Here is a 21,754-nt window from a genome sequence, read left to right as displayed (position 1 = left end):
GATATGGATCAACTATATTAAAATCATACTTGGTAATAAAACAGAAAATGTGGAACCAGAAATTAATGAACCAAAATTGTTGTGTCAGATATAAGGCCTAGTTTGTGAACAAAATAATGAGGGTGGGCTTTTCCAACCACCCTTCCCTGTGAGGGTCCTTAAAAAACAAACACACACTTTTTTTTTGTGAGGGGTGGGGAACAGGGAAGAACAGACGAAGACAACTGGAACGTCACCATCATGGCTGCCATCCCTATTACCTCCTGGAACCCCAGACCTTCTTCATTCTAATCCTGAGGGATGTCCTGACCAAACTGGGCCAGAAAAGGATCCAGATGACATTATCCCACACACACACCCGATCAGCTCCAGCTAAATCCCAGACATCACCTGAGATTAAACAAGATTGGATTTTTACAGCAGCAGCAACAGCTCCAGCTCATTTCAACTAACCTCTTCTCTTCTAACCAAAAAAACCCCAACAACAGCTACTACCATCTTTGATACCATCTAAGAGACTGTCAAACCGGGGGGAGAGCGGTCCCTGCTATAGGGAGAGGGAACAAGAAATGTTGTTAAAACAAAAGCTTTACTTAATACTTTACATTTCAAATGCTTTAACAGTTTTTCCTTCTTCTCTGTATCTTTAATAAAAGGTTAAAAATATTTTTAATGGTGCGTTTGCCATGGTACTAAGCAGCTAAGGTCCCTGTATACCAATCCCTGGACCTTGTTTAACACTACTTAATGCTAGACAGTGACTGGGTTATGTTAATACCTTCGACCCATTCCGTAGAATCATAGAAGATTAGAGTTGGAAGAGACCTCAGGAGGTCATCTAATCCAACCCTCTGCTCAAAGCAGGACCAACCCCAACTAAATCATCCCAGCCAGGGCTTTGTCAAGCCTGACCTTAAAAACTTCTAAGGATGGAGATTCCACCACCTCCCTAGGTAACCCATTCCAGTGCTTCACCTAGTGAAATAGTTTTTCCTAATATCCAACCTAGACCTCCCACACTGCAACTTGAGACCACTTCTCCTTGTTCTGTCATCTGACACCACTGAGAACAGTCTAGCTCCATCCTCTTTGGAACCTCCCTTCAGGTAGTTGAAGGCTGCTATCAAATCCCCCCTCACTCTTCTCTTCTGCAGACCAAATAACCCCAGTTCCCTCAGCCTCTCCTCATAAGTAATGTGCACCAGCCTCCTAATCATTTTTGTTGCCCTCCGCTGGACTCTTTCCAATTTGTCCACATCCTTTCTGTAGCGGGGGCCCCAAAACTGGACACAATACTCCAGATGTGGCCTCAGCACTGCCGAATAGAGGGGAATAATCACTTCCCAAGATCTGCTAGCAATGATCCTACCTATACAGCCCAATATGCTGTTAGCCTTCTTGGCAACAAGGGCACACTGTTGACTCATATCCAGCTTCTCATCCACTGTAATCCCCAGGTTCTTTTCTGCAGAATTGCCACTTAGCCAGTCAGTCCCCAGCCTGTAGCAGTGCCTGGGATTCTTCCATCCTAAATGCAGGACTCTGCACTTGTCCTTGTTGAACCTCATCAAATTTCTTTTGGCCCAATCATCCAATTTGTCTAGGTCACTCTGGACCCTATCCCTACCTTCCAGAGTATCTACCTCTCCCCTCAGCTTAGTGTCATCGGCAAATTTGCTGAGGGTGCAATCCATCCCATCATCCAGATCATTAATGAAGATGTTGAACAAAACCAGCCCCAGGACCAATCCCTGGGACACTCTGCTTGATACTGGCTGCCAACTAGACATTGAGCTGTTGATCACTACCCATTGAGCCCAACAATCTAGCCAGCTTTCTATCCACCTTATAGTCCATTCATCTAATCCATACTTTTTTAAGACCGTATCAAAAGCTTTGCTAAAGTTATGATATATCACATCCACCACTTTCCCCATATCCACAGAGCCAGTTATCTCATCATAGAAGGCAATCAGGTTGGTCAGGCATGACTTGCCCTTGGTAAATCCATGTTGACTGTTCCTGATCACCTTCCTCTCCTCCAAGGGCTTCAGAATGAATTCCTTGAGGACCTTAAATTTATTTCATTTAAATTAATACATCAGTCCTCCTTGGACTGTTGTAAAAGAGAAGTATTTGTGTACTAAAATAAACACTGCCACTGACAGGATTATGAAGGATCAAGCTTTCGGACACAAATTATGTGCATTCATCTGTTTGTACACATACCCCCCCCCCCCCACTTTCATATACAAATAGCTATTTGCACACGCAAACATGTAACTTGCAAGCACAATTTTGGAGATCAAGTTGGAAATTTGGCTTTATGTGTACAGCTCAATGCTATCTAGAGAAGTTCTACAGCACAGAAATGTACATAATCAATATCCTTTAGAAGCAAAGCTTTGTTCAGTTCAAGGGTCTTAATGCAAATTCCACAGAAGAACGACAGCTAATGAAAAATGTATTTTTCTTCCTATGTGTTAGCAAGCTCATTCATTGCAGAAAAATACGTATTTGAATGAAGATTTCCTTGATTTCCTAAAGATTCTCACAAATTTCCAATATCACACTTTGCACACAATGGAAAATAGAAGATAGATGATATAGAAAGGTATGTTTATGAATATCTGGTCATTATTTGTGAAATACAGTCTGGTATCATCCACTTGCAACACTAAATAGTTGTTTTACTTAGAACCTCTTTACCACAAACAATTTTGCTGATTTCTTTTTTAAAAATATATTTTAAAAACTTGTTGAGAATATTTTAAAATAAAGTACATCTCTAATAAACCCCTACATGGTCTGACAAACACTAAGCCACATCTCTACCCAGCAAATACTGAACATAAAAGTATCAACAAAGAATCAAAACTATTATATTTTCAATGTATAATTTAATTTTATGCAATCCTTAAAAAAGTTACATTAAACCAAAATATTTTCAGTTAAATGTATGTACCCATTCAAGAGACTCAAGAAATGTATTCTTAGCAGATATAGTCACACACATTAATAGAAAGTCAGTAGAAAAACGTTATCTACCTCATTTCACAAATCAAACTGTCTATACTATGGAACCACATACCTTGCAATTCCAATAAATATGAACCACGGTGTTATAGTGTTTGTAATTAATAATAAAAACCATCATCTCAACCTCTTATTTAAAAAAGGAGGTCACAGAATAATGTTTCAGAGAAACAGCATCATCGTACAAGTAATTCTAGGCAAAATTAGAGGGGTAGGAATGTTCAGTGTTCAATCAATGACACAACTTGATTTGCTAAATACTCCCATAATATTTTGTCTTTTTTTTTTTTGGTCTTACTAAAAATAATAGTTAATGCAGGATCATATTTGTACACAATGTGCATGCATAAATTACAGTATTTCATTCTACCTTTCACCCCTACTCCTCCAATCTTGAGAAAGAGTCAACTGTTTTCTTCTTTTAAGTCACAGTAATTCAGTAAGGTAGCACCCGAAAAGTGTTATGAAATCCATCAAAATATTTAAACTGAAGGCAGGTAGAGTGTCCAGAGTTACACTGATATGGTTAACATGCACAGAGTACATTTTTAATTCTAATGATGACCAATTTTAGTAACAAAGCAAATGTAGAAGTTTCTGCTTCAGTAAATATATAAATAGGCTTGGACAGATTAGATTTTTATTGGTAAATATCAGGAAACATCGATTTCCCATACAAACACAAACCTATGAAAAAATATTTCCATCGATGAAAATCAAAATGTATAGATAGGCAAAGTAAGTAAAATGCTGCTTGAGAATTTAGAGACTAATTAAGAATATTTACTTTGTATATTTTTCCATGTGATGTTGACAATTTGTGATGTAATGGTTATAAAGTTTTAACTTTAACTCAACATCTACTGTCATTAAATAATTATTGTCTGATTCCCCATAATTTCCTGCAACTATGAAAATTTAAACAGATATGAATAAAAATGCTTAAAACCCACAATTCTGCACAATTGTGAAAATTTAGGTCAATCAAAATTTTAAGAAAAAATCTTAAAAATAAACATTGATATTATCTGGTGAAATTATTAACAAAAACAAACATTGATTTCTGCCAAGCCTACATATATTTTCAGCCTACTGTAGTAAGCATGTCTTGAATTAACTTGCCTACCTTTAAAAGCTGAGGTTTTATAGTTATGCTGTATAGCAGCAATCACATCCTTCCAAAAGTCGTATTTTGTCTGTCTGTCATGCTGTAAGAGTAATAAATAAACAAACAAATAAATAAACACACACACACACACACCCGTGAGCATGTCAGGTATCAATTTTTACATGCGCAAATAAAGTGAACGTCATTAATAAATAACAACGATTATTTGAAAGCAAAGTGTTACGGCCTGGGACTCAAGAGATCAAGGTTCAGCAGCTGGCTCTGCTACAGACTGTGTGCCATCTTAGACAAGTCACTCAGGTCCAGATTTTTAAAGGTATTTTAGGCATTGCTCAGCACTGCCACACCTTTCTGACTTAGGTGTGGTCTGTACTACAGACCTATAAATCGGTAACACTACATCGCGCGGGGGGGTGAAAAATCCACACACCTCAGCAACATAGTTACACTGACCTAACACCCCGATGTAGACAGCGCTATGTCAGTGGGAGCTGACACAGCTACCCCCTCTTGGGAAGGTGGATTAAGTAGCCAACAGGAGAGCTCTCTCCCATCGGTTTACAGCATTTTCATTAAAGTGCTATATCAGTGCAGCTGCACCTATTCAGCATTTTAAGTGTAGGCTTGCCTTCACGAGCCTGAGTCATATTTTCAAACATGACTTAGGCACTTAGGAGTCAGTGAAAGTCAATGAAATTTAGGTTCCTAGGTCTGTTAAGCATTGCAACGCTGAGCAGTGCAATGGCTAAATACCTTTAAAAATCTGGGCCTTTATCTCTCAAGGCATCTGTTCCCAGTCTGTCACCAGAAGATGCTTCCCTTCCTTACAAGGATACTGGGAGGAAAAAAAAATTAAATGTTTGGCTTTGTCTACACTAGCACTTATCTTGATAAAATTTTTGTCAGTCAGGGGTGTGAAAAAAAACACCCCCGACTGACAGAAGTTTCACTGACAGAAGCACCAGTGTGGACAGCACTATGTTGGTGGGAGATGCTCTCCTGCCAACACAGCTACCACTGCTCATTGGGTATATAATGCCAACAGGAGAGCTCTCTCCCACCAGCATAGAGTGGTTACACAGGAGACTTTACAGCGGAGCAGCTGCAGCAGTACAGCTGTGCCACTGTAAGGTCAGTAGTGTAGACACAGCCTTTATGCAGCGCTCAGAAACATTATGGTGAAGAGGGCCATATAAGTACTTAGAACAACAACCGCGGATAATATATTGGATTACTGATATATGAAATTCAGTTCCTGAGGATGTAGATTTTGTTTTTAAACTGGTAAGTTGATATTATTTACCTATATAGTCATTTTTATGGCATTTTTAACGTATTTATGGTGCCCACATTCTGCCCTTAAAACTGGCAAAAACAACTACTAGGACTTAGTGATCTTGCCAATAACTCCTCCCCAATGCCAGATAAAAGCCAAAAGCCGGGCTTAGCAGAAATGCTTTACATCACACTTGGAAGCCTGTTAAACCCTGGCTCTGGCAAAAAGACCCAGGAAAGCATTTCTACAGATAGGAACCTTCTATAAAAAACACACATTCTCATCATTCCTAGAAGGATCTATCTAGGAACTGACAGCAGAAGTGTCTCTGCTGATCTCAATTGCCATGTTAGGATATATGGAGAGAAGCAATTTCCCAAATACCTGAATCCCAGAACAGATTGTAATTAGTCCCTTGAAATACACCCAAAAATCAAACAAGCAATCAGTACACACCACAGAGTAAAGGTGTTCCCATGCTCATAATGACCAGTCACAGAAGGTAAACGGCAGTAGTATGCATGCATTATAGTCTGAAATAGTTTTATTTCTTTAAGCTAGCCAATAAAGCTTAATGTTTGATATGTAATGTTGCTGTATTATAAAAATGAATTGTTGTAGCAGTGTTGGAACCTCTCAATACGCTTGTTAGCACGGCTTTTGGTGTAATGGTTAACATGATTTCATGGGTTTCAGAGTAACAGCCGTGTTAGTCTGTATTCGCAAAAAGAAAAGGAGTACTTGTGGCACCTTAGAGACTAACCAATTTATTTGAGCATGAGCTTTCGTGAGCTACAGCTCACTTCATCGGATGCATACCGTGGAAACTGCAGCAGACTTTATATACATACAGAGAATATGAAACAATACCTCCTCCCACCCCACTGTCCTGATGGTAATAGCTTATCTAAAGTGATCATCAGGTTGGGCCATTTCCAAAACCTGGATTTGTGCTGGAAATGGCCCAACCTGATGATCACTTTAGATAAGCTATTACCAGCAGGACAGTGGGGTGGGAGGAGGTATTGTTTCATATTCTCTGTGTGTATATAAAGTCTGCTGCAGTTTCCACGGTATGCATCCGATGAAGTGAGCTGTAGCTCACGAAAGCTCATGCTCAAATAAATTGGTTAGTCTCTAAGGTGCCACAAGTACTCCTTTTCTTTTTATGATTTCATGGGACTGCCTTTGAGATCTTTACCCCCACCCCAAATTTGTATTCAGATAGGAATAAAGACCCATTCATTAATGCTACAGGGCTGTATAGAGCTACAAAAATCAATACTGTGGCTAATACTAACTTAATGTCTACTACTCCAAATATGGATTTGCATAAGGGCCCTATATACGGTCTGCTTCTGGGTCTTGGGGGATGAAGGATTTTTTATTTTATTTCTTTTTTTTTTGCTTTGATAGCTATGAGGGTATCCTTCATGCATCACTTCCAAGTCGTATACCAGCAGCTGAGCAGTGCTGCTGTAGAGTGTTCATTATCGTACACTGGCTTTGTATTCCAGAGATTGGAAAGTTTCGGCGCCGTCGTTTTTGAACTTGAATTTTATTGACTTTTTCAGCAAGTTGACCCAATAAAGATATAGAATATGAAAACATGATCCAGTAGCCACGTAACATAATTTCAAATTCTAAATAATCACCACCAATTCAATTATACATAGCAGGTTCCCTGGAATACAGTGAACAGATACAGTGAGAGGAAGAATGATCCAAAAGTTAGGGCACTAGACTGGGACTTGCAAAATCTGGGTTCAATTACCTGGTCTGCCACAGCTTGCCTGTGTGACCTAGGGCAAGTCATTTATTCTCTGGTTTCAGAGTAACAGCCGTGTTAGTCTGTATTCGCAAAAAGAAAAGGAGTACTTGTGGCACCAATTTATTTGAGCATGAGCTTTCGTGAGCTACAGCTCACTTCATCGGATGCATACTGTGGAAACTGCAAAAGACATTATATACACAGAGACCATGAAACAATACCTCCTCCCACCCCACTCTCCTGCTGGTAATAGCTTATCTAAAGTGATCATCAAGTTGGGCCATTTCCAGCACAAATCCAGGTTTTCTCACCCTCCGTCCCCCCACTCACAAACTCACTCTCCTGCTGGTAATAGGTCACGCAATCACAGACATGAAGGTCGCTATCTTACAACAAAAAAACTTCAAATCCAGACTCCAGTGAAAAGCTGCTGAATTGGAATTCATTTGCAAATTGGATACCATTAATTTAGGCTTAAATAGAGACTGGGAGTGGCTAAGTCATTATGCAAGGTAGCCTATTTCCCCTTGTTTTTTTTCTCCCCCCCCCCCCCGACGTTCTGGTTAAACTTGGATTTATGCTGGAAATGGCCCACCTTGATTATCATGCACACTGTAGGGAGAGTGGTCACTTTGGATGAGCTATTACCAGCAGGAGAGCGAGTTTGTGGGTGTGGTTTTTGGAGGGGGGCGGGGGGGGTGAGAAAACCTGGATTTGTGCTGGAAATGGCCCACCTTGATTTTCATACACATTGTGAGGAGAGTGGTCACCTTGGATAAGCTATCACCAGCAGGAGAGCGAGTTTGTGTGTGTGGTTTTTGGAGGGGGGTGGGGGGGTGAGAAAACCTGGATTTGTGCTGGAAATGGCCCACCTTGATTATCATACACATTTTAAAGAGAGTGGTCACTTTGGATGGGCTATTACCAGCAGGAGAGTGAGTTTGTGTGGGGGGGGACGGAGGGTGAGAAAACCTGGATTTGTGCTGGAAATGGCCCAACTTGATGATCACTTTAGATAAGCTATTACCAGCAGGAGAGTGGGGTGGGAGGAGGTATTGTTTCATGGTCTCTGTGTATATAATGTCTTCTGCAGTTTCCACAGTATGCATCCGATGAAGTGAGCTGTAGCTCACGAAAGCTCATGCTCAAATAAATTGGTTAGTCTCTAAGGTGCCACAAGTACTCCTTTTCATTTATTCTCTGTGCTTCAGTACTTCCCTACTTAACACAGATGTTGTGAGGCTAAATACATCAAAGATTGTAAGGCACTCAGATACTATGATAGACAGTCTGATAATAAGTACTCTTCCTTTAAACAGAGCTAAAGCTTAGAAGAGATTAAGTATTGCAGTGTCATTAACCAGCACAGAGACTTAAACTATAGCAATAGAGGGATACCACAGTACTCTACTGTTGAAAGGATCTGTCCTTTATTAAAACAAAAAAATCTATAAGTTTCAACCTCCATGCGCTCATCAATGAAAATGAAATCTGAGAGCATTACCTTCCCAAAGAATTTAAGATATACTGTCTTATACTCGTCTGAGCAAAAAAGCTCTAGATATTCATGTGACTGCAGTAGAGATATTGGCATATAAAATTTAACCAGTGGTTATGTTTAGCACCTGAAAACTTCAAAAAGGATTCCACCTCTAGAAGTGTATTCCTAGTTATACACATATCTGTAGCATGTAGAGTGAATGTGTATTGAAAGTTTTCAATTTGAAGATTTAACCTTCTGAACTCACTTAACTTTCTACCTGCATTAACAAGTCACTTGTAAGAGTTACACTATATCATATTTCAATTTCCAATTAGTTTTTAAGAATACCATTCTAAGACTAAGGCAGACAAGCACTTAACTATTCTTATGCTAGCTATTTGTGCCCTCTGGTGGAGACAGTGTATATTGTGACCACACCATTTATCCTGACAGGTTTCAGAGTAGCAGCCGTGTTAGTCTGTATTTGCAAAAAGAAAAGGAGTACTTGTGGCACCTTAGAGACTAACCAATTTATTTGAGCATAAGCTTTCGTGAGCTACAGCATCCGATGAAGTGAGCTGTAGCTCACGAAAGCTTATGCTCAAATAAATTGGTTAGTCTCTAAGGTGCCACAAGTACTCCTTTTCTTTTTACCATTTATCCTGATTGTTTTAGTAGAAGACCTATATATATATATATATATATACACACTGTAGAATTGGAATGCAAAGCTCCAACCCAATTTATATTTCACTTTTTAGGATAAGTGTCAAGACAATTAATTACTCCATATGGTACTTTGTGTGCTTAGGGAGGAGAGAGAGAGATGAGCAGAGAAAGGAAAAGAATAAAACAAGTTGCAATATTTTTTTCTTCTATTAATTGAGCTTGAAATTATGTAGCTCTTACCTTATCTAAACAATCCACAATCCTTGCACAAAGAAGGGCTCCTGGCAGGTCAAAATAATTATCATAGTAATAATATTTAGCTGCAAAGGAAAGAAAAAGAAAAGTTGTTTTAAACTATGGTGTATATTTTAATTGGGAAAAAAGTGTGTGTTTAAATGGTTAATTTTAAAGTTCCCATTGTGTTTTTACTGGGATTAGATATTGAACATTGGCAAATCTACTATCATGTTACATATTTTGTGCGACACTTTTTCTTTTTCTGGCCATAATTCTATTGGTAATAGAAAATTGCTACTCAGTAGTAAATTACTGACATTTTAAAAATAAACATTAAGCCTCTGGATGAGATCCTCACCAGCTCAGGCAGAAAGGGCCAGAGTCTTGTAACGGGGCTCAAAAAATATTGATGAGACCTGCTGGGGGAAGATTCCCACAGTGCAGAACTTAGGAAGACAGTGACAAGGCTGCCTTTTGTGAACATCCTCACAAGTCCTGGTGTAGGGACACGTTAGGGGCAAGACTATGGGCCACAGAGCTTTGGATATTTTAGGCAGCACTGTGACCTATAGGCCAGCCTGCTGTAACTCAGACAGGCATCTGGGTCTAAGTATACTGGGGGCCTCTCCAGCCCCCAGAGCAGCCCAGAATATGCAAGGCGTAAATGTGGCTTATAGACAGCAAAATCCCATTTTTGGGGCCAAGAGTTCCATGCTGTGCCTTGTAGAGGAGCTGGTCTCTACTCCTACAGACATATAAGACATAACCACCCATGTTGGGTAGTTATCTGTATACTTCAATGGAAGTACCCAAGAGTAATGCTATGGATAAGATAATGACCTTCATCCTGGAAACCTTATATTTTATTGACTTAAGCATTTTTAAATCCTTATATATTTTGTGTGAAATCAGTGCTCCCAAAAGAGGCCAAGTTTATTTTGTTTTAGTTAATAAAAAATGTAGCCTACCATCAAACCTCTGTGTACGTTATAGACAACTGTAAAGGCCGAAGTCCCTTATTTATCCACTGAATAGATAAGGGTAGAGATGCAAGTTTCCCTCCTGAAATGGAAAAAATGCATCCCCCAACAGAGGAGAGAGTAGTTCAGTCTCTAGGTCCATTCAGTCCTTCACATTTATTCATTTTTGGCTGTCAATGACAGAGAGTCCAGAGTAGCGAGTCAGCAATAAGCAAAACTTGTAATGATCTGCAGACTGTTTGCCTTTAATAATCAAGATGGTGGTCTCAGTGTATTTCTCCAGTAGGGTGACCAGATAGCAAGTGTGAAAAATCGGGATGGGGGGGTGGGGTGGAACAGGTGCCTATATCAGAAAAAGCCCCAAAAATCGGGACTGTCACTATAAAATCGGGACATCTGGTCACCCTATTCTCCAAGGAATACCTACCCATCCCAAAGGAAAGCTTTACAACCAAAACTAGACTAAGACCACCAACTTGTTTTACATGCAGCAAACAGCAGTCAATCTTAACAACTTCTGTTCATTGCTGATGTGGACTCAGTATGAACCTGAGAATTAAAGGTGAAAAACTACATATCTTTTTAGCAATCCCCAAGACACCCAGTCCCATACATTTTCCTAATTTAAAAACATTTTAAGTGTTTAAAGGAAAAACTACATAACAGCAGCAAGTATTGCAGTACCCAAAACAGTTTCTAAGTTCATGAAGTCTAAGGTAAACAAATTATTTATATTTACCTGAGCGGGAAACCATTCCACTGAATGTTTTAAAGTGTTTCCATTCCCTCCTGCCATAAATCTCCAAGATCTCTTCAGGAGTCATACTCTTCGTACCGTGGCTTGCCCTAATTGATGCATAGTGTGAAAAAGGTTAAAAATATTTAAAATCATTCAAATTTTCTACAGTGCACATAAGTGTGTAATAAATAATCAAATACTGAGCTAGGCCATGTGATTGCTCCATCTACCATTTCCTGGCCACTCAGTAATCCGTTCTTGGGGAAAAGGGAGAGGTCTCTCTCAAATATCAGTCTTGATTCTCTCATAACCCAGAAGATACAGAATTTCTCTGATAAACCAATAGTGCCTTGCTGAAAATAAGATCACCAAATCTACTCTTTCATCTAAGGACATTTTCTTTAATGATACAAATGGGATTTTCCTCTGGTCTGACTAAAAGGAATAAGATCTGGGAAAATTTGTATTTTTCTGCCATTAACATCAGTATCTTTTGCAGCAAGTAGTATGCCCCTCCAAACTGAGATCATAACCACTAGTCTTTCCCTTGTAAGGAAAAAGCGCACTGAGCACTCCCGTAGGCCCTTGGTCAAAAGGACCATCTTTTATATTAATTTCAAACATATATGGATATCTTCTATAATAGATCCAGTCACATTATTTTCAGGAGTGGAAAGAATCCATGTTTTGTGCCCAATTAACATATCTGGGGGAAAATATGTAATTTCTTCCTTCTGCAGCATGTCAGCATTTTTTTCTGGACAGTATTGTGTGATTAGCCATTGTGGACTCTAATCCATGATGAGCTAAGCGCAGAAAGGTCCCTATATCGACGTAGAGTTCATTATAGGAGCACTGCTTCTTTTACAGTCAGCTTCTGATCCTCATCAGTTGTACGTAAAAGGTTTGTCCTGATTAGTTAGCTTATGAAAAACCTCAATTTTTCCCCATGAGAGGCTAAGGTACATTCAGAAAAATCACTTCTCTTTGTTGTGATCTCAAACACGCCACTGTCTTTCCTAGCATCTCCTTCCATAGTGCCAGAAGAGTCATGCTCCCATATAACTAGGGCCCTAACAAATTCACGGTCCATTTTGGTCAATTTCATGGTCATAGGATTTTAAAAATCATAAATTCCATGATTTCACATATTTAAATCTGAAATTTCAAGGTGTTGTAACTGTAGCGGTCCTGACCCAAAAGGGGCGTGGAGGATTGCAAGGTTATTGTAGGAGGGTTGTGGTATTGCCACCCTTACTTCGGCTCTGCAGCTGGCGGCGGCACTGCCCTCAGAACTGGATGGCCAGAGAGTGGCGACTGCTAGGCAGGTGTCCAGCTCTGAAGACAGCATAACCTTCAGCAGCAGCGCAGAAGTAAGGATGGCATGGTATGATGTTACTACCCTTGCTTCTGCGTGGCTGCCTTCAGAGCTGGGCCCTTGGCCAGCAGCTGCCACTCTCTGGCTAGCCAGATCTGAAGGCAGCAGCACAGAAGTAAGGGTGGCATGGTATGGTATTGCCACCCTTACTTCTGCACTGTTGCTGGCAGTGCTGCCTTCAGAGCTGGGCGCCTGGCCAGAAGCCGCTGCTCTCCAACCACCCAGCTCTGAAGGTAGTGCAGAAGTAACAGTAGCAGTTCCATGACCCCCTACAAAAACCTTACAAACTCCCCTCTCTTCCCCCTTCCCCCCCACAATCCCCTTTTGACTTGGGACAACCAGTTTCAAAAATGCTGGTCTTCCCTGTGAAATCTGTATGGTATAGGGTAAAAGTACATAGAAGACCAGCTTTTGTGTGGAGACCAGATTTCATGGTCCGTGATGCATTTTTCACAGCCGTGAATTTGCTAAGGCCCTACATATGACAGTCTTTTACAAATTTTCTTTGTCTTGACTTTTATATATTGTGCTAAAATCACTGATTAAATTCCTCCCTTCACTTGTTTAGCATACAACATACACCTCAGACCCTGAACTATTTAGGCACAGTGGAGCAAAGAATAAATCAATCATGAATGGTATGGAGAAAGAGAATAGGGAAGTGTTATTTATCCCTTCACATAACACAAGAACTAGGTGGGTCATTAAATTCATTAGGTAGCAGGTTTAAAACAAACAAAAGGAAATACTTCACACGACACACAATCAACCTGTGGAATTCATTGCCAGAGGATATTGTAAAGGCCAAAAATATAACTGGGTTCAAAAAAGAATTAGAGAAGTTCATGGAGGATAGGTCCATCAATGGTATTAGCAAAGATGATCGGGGACACAACTCCATGCTTTGGGTGTCCGTAAACCTCCAACTGCCTGAAGCTGCGACTGGAGGACAGTGGATGGATCACAAAATTGATCATTCTATTGATTCCTTCTGAAGCATCTGGCCACTGTGAGAAGACAGGATGCTGAGCAATGTGGACCATTGGTCTGACCCAGTATGGCCGTTTTTATGTTCTTGTAGTATCTGTGTTAACTTTGAATTATCTGCATTTTGTTACTGTGTGTGTGTGTATAGAGAGAGAGAGAGCTTAACATTATATAAGACACTTTGTTTCTGAATTTGGAAAACAGTAGAGTTTTGCAACATTTTATTTTTTACCACCTCAAATTACAAACTTTCCTATGTCTTGTATAGCTAGTAATGACAAATGGCTTTGTCCACCAGCTACCTAATGCTACTGTTTTTTAGACTCCAGTCCTGCAAAGACATAAGCATGCACTTAACTTTGCATACTGTGATTAGTCTTATTGAAGTCAATGACAATATTTCGAGTGCATAAAGGTAAGTACAGGATCAGGGCCTATGAATACAGTGGCTTGACACATTGCGTGAACGAAGCAAAATTAGTTTCAATAACTGTACCCACTCTAAGGATTCTGTCTGGAAAAGCAAGTAGTACATCAATTTCTACTGACAGCATCAACTAACACAGCATGAAAATCATGAAGGAGTACAGTAGCAAAAGCATTAAGCAGTTATTACGAAAGAGAGAGATGTTCCAAACTAGCAACTAAAAGCAACTTTTATTGTGCCATTATTTATAAAATGGATAGGTCACCAAAAAGTTACATACATACATTTAAAACCGATTGTGCACAAAGTTACATATGTTGCACTTAGCTTCTAATGACAGGTTTCAGAGTAACAGCTGTGTTAGTCTGTATTTGCGAAAAGAAAAGGAGGACTTGTGGCACCTTAGAGACTAACCAATTTATTTGAGCATAAGCTTTCGTGAGCTACAGCTCACTTCATCGGATGTATACTGTGGAAAATACAGAAGATGTTTGTTTTTATACACACAAATCATGAAAAAATGCTACAAAATCACTACAAAAGAAAGAAAACAAAAGAAAACCTTTCTCAGGTATTTTCCACAGTATGCATCCGATGAAGTGAGCTGTAGCTCACGAAAGCTTATGCTCAAATAAATTGGTTAGTCTCTAAGGTGCCACAAGTACTCCTTTTCTTTTAGCTTCTAATGTAAAAAATAAATACATATGGTGATTAGTGTTCTAAATATTTAATAACTGTCCCAATTATCAGATGCTGGCATTTAAAAAAAGTATGCAATCTTTTTTATCTGTCTAGCCATAAAAATTAATCAGTATTACCTCAAAATTGTTCCATCTCCAGCAAGCTTAAAAAAGTTTCCATCTTCCAGATCCAATGCCAACCCTTTACAGCTAAAATTCATTTTATTTAAAAGACGAAACAAGAAAAGTAGTAATTAGATAAGAAATTATACCTGAGAGATAATGAAGCACATATCAGACTGTCCAAATGATATACAGTTATAACAAGTATGCAACTTTGCCACACAAAGAGAGGCCTTGATCTTCCAGACACTTCCATATGTGAATAACTTTATATATGTAAGTAAACAATGAGGTGAAATCCTAGCCACACTGAAATCAATAGCAAAACTCCCACTGACTTCACTGGGGCCAGGATTCCTATGAGTTCAATGAGATTATTACTCACATGAACCAACTTATTATAAGTGTTTGGAGGATGAGGGCCTACATTTCTACAGGCAGGCTGTGTGCATTTTAGCCAGCTTTTAATATTAAAGAAAAACAACATCTAATTGATTAATATTCGGTAGTAACTTGAGCTCACTACTAGCTAAACTGGACAAATGAAGTCCTATCAACCCAAACATTACTGTTGTTTTACTGTAGTTCAACATAAAGGTGAAACTACAGCGCAACCTCTTTTATCTGAAACGTTTCAGACACATTTGGATAGAGGTTCACATAATTAGGACAAGAAACTGAGTAACGATTTACATTGTTCAAAGAAGCAAGGAATGGAAAACACCACCCATGATTCCAGTGAGAAGGGACAGTTAACTGCAGTCACACAGCATGAACCCTGGAATTTTTAGAGCTTAGCAAACAAAATGGGCTCATATTATTTTTTTTAAACCAAACACAGTCACATTTTCAACTTTATTATCAGATACCCAGAGTGATGATAGAATGATCCAGGTGAGGGAGGCAATGAGTTCAGAGCCTTGAATATGTAATGTATGTTAGCACTATGCGTAGGTAACACACGCAAACACACACGACCCAGTCCTGATGGCTATCCATGAGGTCAGCCCCTGTGTCTACAAAAAGCTCCATTGACCTCAGTGGGGCTCCATGAAGGTCAGGGGTCAGCCAGCACAGATTAGATTACATAACAGAGACCTAGGCATATGGTTCTACCAGATATCTTTATGCTTCAGATGACCTGTAAGGCATGAGAAGTACCAGTCTGGTATTAATATAATTTCAATATATACTCTTCAAGCAGTGTATAGGGAGCCCAACACACCCAGCCCTCTCTTATCCACATTGTTGGTATATTCATACTGCTATGTTTCAGTATATGAAAGTAACTTGGGACTTGCTTTTATCTAAAAAGTTGCCAAACTGTCAAATTGAGACCTCTGCTCAACTTCTGGGAAAAAAAACCTACTCCAGATATAGATTCTCACTCCAAATGCCAATATTGTAGATGAATAAACCAAACAGAATTTTAGCTGGAATAGGATTATATTTTTAAAAATCACATTGAAAACACTATCAAGGCTTTTAGGCCTCAAATGAAAACTACTGTATTAGCTATTGTTTTGATTCACGAACATGTGCATCCGTATTATACTTCATCTATCTTTGGAACTGGAATGGGTTTTAAATGGCAAATCTAGTGCCCAGAGACCAATGTTTTTGTAGAAGTCAATATCTTGCCTGTTCACTAATGAAAAATATTAGAGTGGAAGGAATTTATGACATGCACATGTGATGACATTGACAAAACAACTCATGTGCAGGGTTCTAGGACGCCAATTTACTTCCTGCAAGACTCTGAGAAAGTCACTTAACCTCTGTGCAGTTCAGTTCCCCCCGCCCACCATAAAATGAGGATAATGATATTTACCAACCTTTGTAAAATACTTTGGGATCTATGAATGCAAATCTATATGTAAGGGCTAGGGCAGTGGTTCCCAAACTTGTTCCGCCGCTTGTGCAGGGAAAGCCCCTGGTGTGCTGAGCCGGTTTGTTTACCTGCTCCGTCCGCAGGTTCAGCCGATCGCGGCTCCCAGTGGCCAATGGGAGCTGCTGGAAGTGGCGGCCAGCACATCCCTCGGCCCATGCCGCTTCCAGCAGCTCCCATTGGCCTGGAGCAGCGACCTGCAGCCACCGGGAGCCGCTATCGGCCGAACCTGCTGACGCAGCAGGTAAACAAACCGTCCCGTCCCACCAGGGGTTTTCCCTGCACAATTGACAGAACAAGTTTGGGAACCACTGGGCTAGATATTTATTAGAGTTGGTTGAAGAATCTCAACATTTTCAAGAGTAGAGAATTCTAATTAAAAAAAAATTTTTTTGACAATTTCTTTTTTGAAAGCCTGAAATTAAGCAAATTTCAACCAGCGCTACTATTTATTATTTTGGAAGGCTGTTGTTTCAATATAATTTGACTTTTTAAACTATGATTTAGGAATAAGACAAGTTATTTTCTCAGCCCCATAAAAACTGAGGCCTCAAGGAAGTAAGACATTTTTAAAAATACTTACCAAAAGTCCCAGCTTTCTGGAGTTACAGTCAGCAATTCTTTATCATAACCCTTCTCGGTTACCAGGTAGCGGGCAAAACTATCATATATAAGCTACAAATGAGAAAAATAATGAGAGAAAAAAAACGTTATTATATCAAGTAAGAGAAACTGTCCCTACCCACACAAGTATCTCAATAAGTAAAATGGGCAGTTAACATAAGAAGAGCACAACTTATCCCTGTACACATTGAGTGTTAATTTTAATTAATTTCTAAATCATTGTGATTATGAGTCACAGCAACATTTAAAATACTGTTCATTATTATTTCTGCATTTCGGTGACATTTCCAGAAATAAGTAAATAAGCTTTATATCAAGCTCTACTAAGTACAAGAGATTAAATTCTAACAATAGATCTTCCACAGCAAGTATTTACAGTTTTAGTCTGGCAAAAGTATATTAAAGTCAAAACACTGCAAAGTTGAATCTCTGTAAAGAACAGTTAGTGAAAGCTGTATGCTACATCTGTGTTATATGTAACATGAAAAAAAACTGTCAACTAGTCATTCCCTAGAGCCAGAAAAGATTTAGTTCAGACTAATCTTGTTGAGAGTGGAAATAGGGCTGTTGAAAAGTTGCCATCTACACTGTTCTTCGAAAGACATTGGGTTTTCAATTAAATTAATTTTTTCGCAAAAAGTGTCTTTGCTCCATGGAAAACTTTGATATTTCATTGCAAATTTCAGGTCCAAAATCCAAAAATGGCTGTTCATCATGGGAGCATAATGAACTGTACCTATCATAGCTGACATACCAGTAACAGCCAGAGTCATCACAAATATTAATTACTGAAAATTATCCTGCAACATTTTGTGGATGAAATAGGAACCAATGTAGACATTATAGATGGAAGGAAGAAAGAAAAGAAAAGGGGACAGGGCGTATGCAAGCTTTGCAACACATCTAGAGTGTAAACTTGCAACCACCTGGTATTTAGTGAAGAAACAAGAATTGGTGAAAAACATGGGGAAAGCATCCAGGATACCTGGGTGGGCATATATTAGAAGCCAAGAGGTGACCATCCTACACTAATGACAGGTTTCAGAGTAGTAGCCATGTTAGTCTGTATTGGCAAAAAGAAAAGGAGTACTTGCGGTACCTTAAATAATTTGTTAGTCTCTAAGGTGCCACAAGTACTCCTTTTCTTTTTGCATCCTACACTAGGAGAATGTTTATACGGCAAACTGAAGTCGAACTATGTTAGGTCGACTTACAGCCATCACAGTAATTATTGCAGTGGCTCATGTCCACACTAGCCTTCTGTCAGTGCTGTGCATCCTCATAAGGAACACTTCCACTGATTTAAGGGGGACAGTGTAAGGTCTGAGAGTCTGAGCTTTCAGCTCCATGCACAGCTCCCTGCCAGAAGCCAGGCTGCCCCCCTGGTTCTTGGTTCCATGCCAGAGCATGGAAGACACCTGAGCTCCTTGCGGGGAGTAAAGAGCCCAGATGTAGGGAGTCTGGGCAGCAGTCCTGCTCCAAGTGGAAAGCCAGGACCACAGTGGCAGCCTGGCTCTGAGCTAGGAGCCCGAGCAGGAGCCTGGCTGGGAGCGGGGATCTGAAAGCCAGGGGGCAGCAGGGCTGTAGCTGAAACCTCCACATGCCCTGACATGACAGCCTGATCTGTGACTGGCTTTCCTGTCAATTTCCTGGCTCTAGCATGGAGCCAGGAAATTGACAAGAATGACAGCCAACAGGTGATATAAGTAACCTGCAATGTCTGTTTCAACACTGCATCAGCCTATCTACACTCACACAAGCCCTATGCCTCTCATGGAGGTGGAATTATTATGTCGGCGTAATAGGGCACTTACATCAATGGGAGCAAAGCTGTAGTGTGTACACTGACATTATTAGATTGACATAAGCTGCCCTACATCAACCTAACTCTGTAGTGTAGGCCAGGCCTAAATTTTACAATGAGTGTTTCCAGCACATATAATTCACCCTCAAAAAAACTGCGTTAATTGAGGCAATGTGAAACAGAGATGAAAATAAATAATTCCTTCCACCTACCCCTTCCAGTAAGCAAGCATAACGGATTCTGAAGCTAAAAATCAGAAAGATGCCTCATGCTCATATGCTAAGCGCCTAAGAATTCACCAGTATATAAGCAGATAAGTCATCAAAAAATATGAAAGGTCTGAATTTCAAAGATACTAAGCTCTTAAACTCTCACTTCATTTAGTAGGAGCAGACACTGCATTCAACACCTATAAAAATCAGGCCCTCAGAGCGTTATAGCTATAAGGGCAAAAAACAGCCAACCTTTGTCTGAGGGCTTGTCTACACTTGAACTGCTGCAGCTTTAGCACTTCAAGGTAGACACTACTTACACTGATGGGAGGTTTCAGAGTAGCAGCCATGCTAGTCTGTATTCGCAAAAAGAAAAGGAGGACTTGGGGCACCTTAGAGACTAACCAAGTCTCTAAGGTGCCACAAGTACTCCTTTTCTACTGAGGGAGGGGTTCTCCTGTTCTGTAGTTAATCCATCTTCCCTAGAGATGGTAAGAATTCTTCTGTCACCCTAGCACTGTCTACACCAGGGGTTAAGTTGAAATAACTACGTCGCTTGGGGTGTGGATTTTTCACTCCCCTGAACAACACAGCCAGGTCAACCTAACTTTTGAATGTAGACCAGGTTTCCATTCACTTTGCTTGGGTAAAAATTTCCACTGAATTAGAACAGGGCAGGGCCCAAAATTGGTTGTTTTGTTTTAAGCTTCCAAGATGATATAAATAATAGCACACCGACACATAGCAAATTTAATCTAAACAAAAAGAAAAGGAGTACTTTTGGCACCTTAGAGTCTAACAAATTTATTTGAGCATAAGATTTCGTTCAAATAAATTTGTTAGACTCTAAGGTGCCACAAGTCCTCCTTTTCTTTTTGCAGATACAGACTAACAGGGCTGCTACTCTTAATCTAAACAAGATTGCAAAGTACATCCCGCCTATGGATGGGTCACTATTATGCTTTCAGAACCTATCAGGGATAAAATGCCCCCTGCTTCCTTCAAGTACTGGTAAATCATGGTATAATTTTGCCTAGCTGGTCACAATTTAAAATGCAGGGCTATTTAACAGTGGATGTCTACGGCCTCCTGAACCCCCTGCACGAAATACCTAGGGAGGTGGTAGAATCTCCTTCCTTAGAGGTTTTTAAGGTCAGGCTTGACAAAGCCCTGGCTGGGATGATTTAACTGGGAATTGGTCCTGCTTCGAGCAGGGGGTTGGACTAGATGACCTTCTGGGGTCCCTTCCAACCCTGATATTCTAGGATTCTGTGAAAGTAGCTCTGGACTGGAGCCACCTCTGGGCTGAAGGTGGCAGCTCAGAGTCCTACACAAGAATGAATGGGCAGGGCCTCGCTTCTCTCCCCCGGGCCGTTGCTCAGAGGCAGGAGGAGGAGTGGGAGACGTAGTAGCAACCCTCCGCCTCTTTGAACGCGCCGCTGCAGCTGACGCGGGGCTGGGCTCCCGGGGGAAGCCAAACCCAGCAGCTCCCGCTTGCGCGGGCAGCAGGCGGCCGCGGCAGCACAGCGAGGGACGGGGTAACACCCCGCTGAGGAAGTCAGAGCCCCGCCACGAACCCGGAGCGCTCCTGAGAGCCGGGCCACGGCTCTGCCTAGCGCTGCAGTGCCCGGGTTGGCCTGGCAGAGTCGCCAGGGCTCCCCCGGGCGCGGGGCTTGCAGCCGCCAGACCAGCGACGTCTGGCAGGCGAGGAAGCCGCTGGGCTGGAGCCCGGCCCCCGCCACTCACCCGGGCGCTCTCGGGGAGGTTGTAGCGACACAGCGTGTGGTCCAGATCGAAGCCGAGCGCGTCACACTGGGCCAGGGAGAAGGGCCGGGTCATGGCTGCGGCGGCGGCGGCTCCGGGCGCTGGCGGGGGGAAAGGAAAGTGGCGCTGCGGCGGCCGCTTCCTGCGGCAGCTGCTCTCACTCGCTGCTGCCGCCAGGCCGCCCCAGGGCTGGCTGTGCCTTTCCCCGCCCCCTCGTCTTCTCTGTGGCGCTCACCTGCCCCTGGCCCTGCCCGCCGGCCGCTCAGACGGGTAAGCTCAGAAGACTGGCCATACTGGGTCAGGCCAAAGGTCCATCCAGCCCAGTACCCCCTCTTCTGACAGTGGCCAGTGCCAGGTGCCCCAGAGGGAGGGAACCTAACAGGTAATGATGATAATAATAATGTCTTCTGCAGTTTCCACGGTATGCATCCGATGAAGTGAGCTGTAGCTCAGGAAAGCTCATGCTCAAATAAATTGGTTAGTCTCTAAGGTGCCACAAGTCCTCCTTTTCTTTTTGCAAACACAGACTAACACGGCTGTTACTCTG

At 41.1% G+C, this 21,754-nt stretch overlaps 1 protein-coding gene across 3 annotated transcripts in view; it reads right to left on the bottom strand.

Moving 5' to 3' along the window:
• Positions 1–21,526, bottom strand: part of NT5DC1 (5'-nucleotidase domain containing 1) — a 238,149-nt gene extending 216,623 nt beyond the window's left edge. For 2 of the 3 annotated variants that reach the window (XR_012158025.1, XR_012158026.1), the window contains exons 1-6: positions 21,190–21,526; positions 17,387–17,478; positions 14,931–15,002; positions 11,321–11,427; positions 9,605–9,684; positions 4,163–4,244 (exon numbers count right to left, since the gene is read on the bottom strand). Coding sequence is in view for 1 of the 3 variants with exons in the window: in XM_073337114.1 (XP_073193215.1) it covers positions 4,163–4,244; positions 9,605–9,684; positions 11,321–11,427; positions 14,931–15,002; positions 17,387–17,478; positions 21,190–21,282 (526 nt within the window). In the remaining 2 variants the exon portion in view is untranslated. The remainder of the gene's footprint in view (positions 1–4,162; positions 4,245–9,604; positions 9,685–11,320; positions 11,428–14,930; positions 15,003–17,386; positions 17,479–21,189) is intronic. The other variant, XM_073337114.1, reaches the window with a different exon arrangement.
• Positions 21,527–21,754: the final 228 nt, after the last annotated feature.

This window comes from Lepidochelys kempii, chromosome 3, assembly GCF_965140265.1.
Source record: "Lepidochelys kempii isolate rLepKem1 chromosome 3, rLepKem1.hap2, whole genome shotgun sequence".
In the NCBI taxonomy this organism is placed as follows: Eukaryota; Metazoa; Chordata; order Testudines; family Cheloniidae; genus Lepidochelys; species Lepidochelys kempii.
This window is presented reverse-complemented; position numbering and strand designations above follow the sequence as displayed.